The sequence below is a fragment of the Austrofundulus limnaeus genome, unplaced genomic scaffold, assembly GCF_001266775.1.
Source record: "Austrofundulus limnaeus strain Quisiro unplaced genomic scaffold, Austrofundulus_limnaeus-1.0 Scaffold2628, whole genome shotgun sequence".
Classification (NCBI taxonomy): domain Eukaryota; kingdom Metazoa; phylum Chordata; class Actinopteri; order Cyprinodontiformes; family Rivulidae; genus Austrofundulus; species Austrofundulus limnaeus.
The window spans coordinates 1-2,312 of NW_013955030.1; the positions used below are offsets into that span (position 1 = coordinate 1).

The 2,312-nt window shown below is 39.4% G+C and overlaps 1 protein-coding gene across 1 annotated transcript; it reads right to left on the reverse strand.

Moving 5' to 3' along the window:
* Positions 1-258: 258 nt before the first annotated feature.
* Positions 259-1,787, reverse strand: LOC106511255 (protein unc-13 homolog B; the record flags this gene model as incomplete). Its single annotated transcript, XM_014000004.1, is given in 2 exon segments — positions 259-428; positions 1,646-1,787. Coding segments are annotated over 2 exon segments (312 nt in total), but the record flags the coding sequence as incomplete, so codon positions are not given.
* Between the last annotated feature and the right edge of the window lie 525 nt (positions 1,788-2,312).

The window sequence follows — 2,312 nt, forward strand, 5'->3', positions numbered from 1 at the left end:
GGTCTAAACTTCTGGCATGAAAGACATTTCGTGAGTTTCAGCTCGTTACATTTAGCATCATAAGTTTTAGCTCGTTACATTTAGCATCATAAGTTTTAGCTCGTTACATTTAGCATCATAAGTTTTAGCTGTTACATTTAGCATCATAAGTTTTAGCTGTTACATTTAGCATCATAAGTTTTAGCTCGTTACATTTAGCATCACAAACACAAATAAATCAGATTTCCTTTATCGTCAGGACTCAGAATGTCCTCGTACCCAGGTTGTACCAGACGTCCATCTCTCCGCTCAGCGTTCGGACCTCGATGATGCTCTGACCCAGGAAGTCGTCGGACTCCCTCTTCAGACGCTGTTTCACTCGCGACTTGATGTCGTCGTCCTCGTCCCAAACCCGGAGCTTGATCCGGTCTGACGAATTGTGACACTCGCTGTGAGAACAGAAAGCAGAGATGCTGAGAGGAAAAACTCACCTTTTCTAAATTGTTTTAAAAATATCTTTCTGTTGGAACTGCTCAGTACGCACAGATTCTTGTCACTATATCTTTTCTAAAAACTTGAGCTAATATAATGCAATAAATAAATGTTGAGTTATGTATTATCCCAGGAACTAATGTTATATTCCCATATATTTATGTATACAACATAATCGGACACTCGATTACGATATAAGGGTATACAAATATACATGTACACAATCGGACACTCGATTACGATATAAGGGTATCTATACACATAATCGGACACTGCTAATGCTATATTCCCATATATGTGTATTAGCCTGTGAGCTAATGCTATATTCCCATATACATGTATATTATTAGCCTGTGAGCTAATGCTATATTCCCATTTGTTTATATTTACATGTGTTAGCCTGTGAGCTAATGCTATATTCCCATAGATATGTATATTAGCCCATGAGCTCATGCTATATTCCCATATATGTGTATATTATTAGCCTGTGAGCTAATGCTATATTCCCATATATGTGCATTAGCCCATGAGCTAATGTTATATTCCCATATATATGTATATTATTAGCCTGTGAGCTAATGCTATATTCCCATTTATGTGCATTAGCCCATGAGCTAATGCTATATTCCCATATATATGTATAGCCCATGAGCTAATGCTATATTCCCATATATATGTGTATAATTAGCCTGTGAGCTAATGGTATATTCCCATATATATGTGTATTAGTCTGTGAGCTAATGGTATATTCCCATATATATGTGTATTAGTCTGTGAGCTAATGGTATATTCCCATATATATGTGTATTGTCTGTGAGCTAATGCTATATTCCCACATATACAGTATGTGTATTAGCCTGTGAGCTAATGCTATATTTCCAAATTTATGGTTCCTGTCTGTGTGACAATCTATATTTTAAAAAGTAAACAACCTACAGTTTTTACAGCTTTGTTTTTATAGTTGAAGTACGGTAAATATTTATTAGATATAGTCTAATGTTACAACCAATTGAGGTTCCCTTTGAAAAAAAGACTATCCGGTGCAGAGTTATCGCCCACCTTCAAGGGCAAAGCTGAGCCAAGTGAATCCACCTGTGTGGGTTTGTGTGTGAGTGATTTTAAAGCAGATGATGTGATTTTTTTTTTCATGTTGTAGGAAAACCGCTGAACTTACAAGCTGAACTTTTCCTCCCAGACTGGGTTCAGGTTGCCGTAGATGGTCTTTGTTCTCTTCTTGGTCTTCCCCACCTGGATGGTGACATACGGATCGCTGGAGCCCGTCCTGTCTTTGGCCTGGAGTCCCTGAGCGCTCACCACTGACGACAACACAGAATGACTCGCAAAATTACATAACAACAACAACCCTCATCATCTTCATTTTTCCTCATTCACACATGCATCAAAACACAAGATGCGGCCCACACGCTCAGGCGAAGTCTCGTAACACAACTCCTGTGACTCAGAGCCAGATGTGGCAGCGCTCATCACTGCATGATTCTAACAGCTGCAGTCACCAAACGCACTATTTAACAAGCTGTCAAAGCAGAGAGACTATTGAACTGAATTTAACCATCAGAACAAAAATACAACTACAGCAGTAGTGCTGGAGGCTCCTGATTGTTTGGTGAAGGTTTTTTGGTGGTTTCTGAACTACATTATAAGCTGAGCAGTCCTGTCGCTTGAGTTCTGAACATGGTCAGAAGGTTATCAAGTTGTTGTAGACGTCTCTGACCGGTCTGAACTAGTTTAGGGTAGGTAGGTAGGTAGGTAGGTAGGTAGGTAGGTAGGTAGGTAGGTAGGTAGGTAGGTAGGTAGGTAGGTAGGTAGGTAGGTAGGTAGGT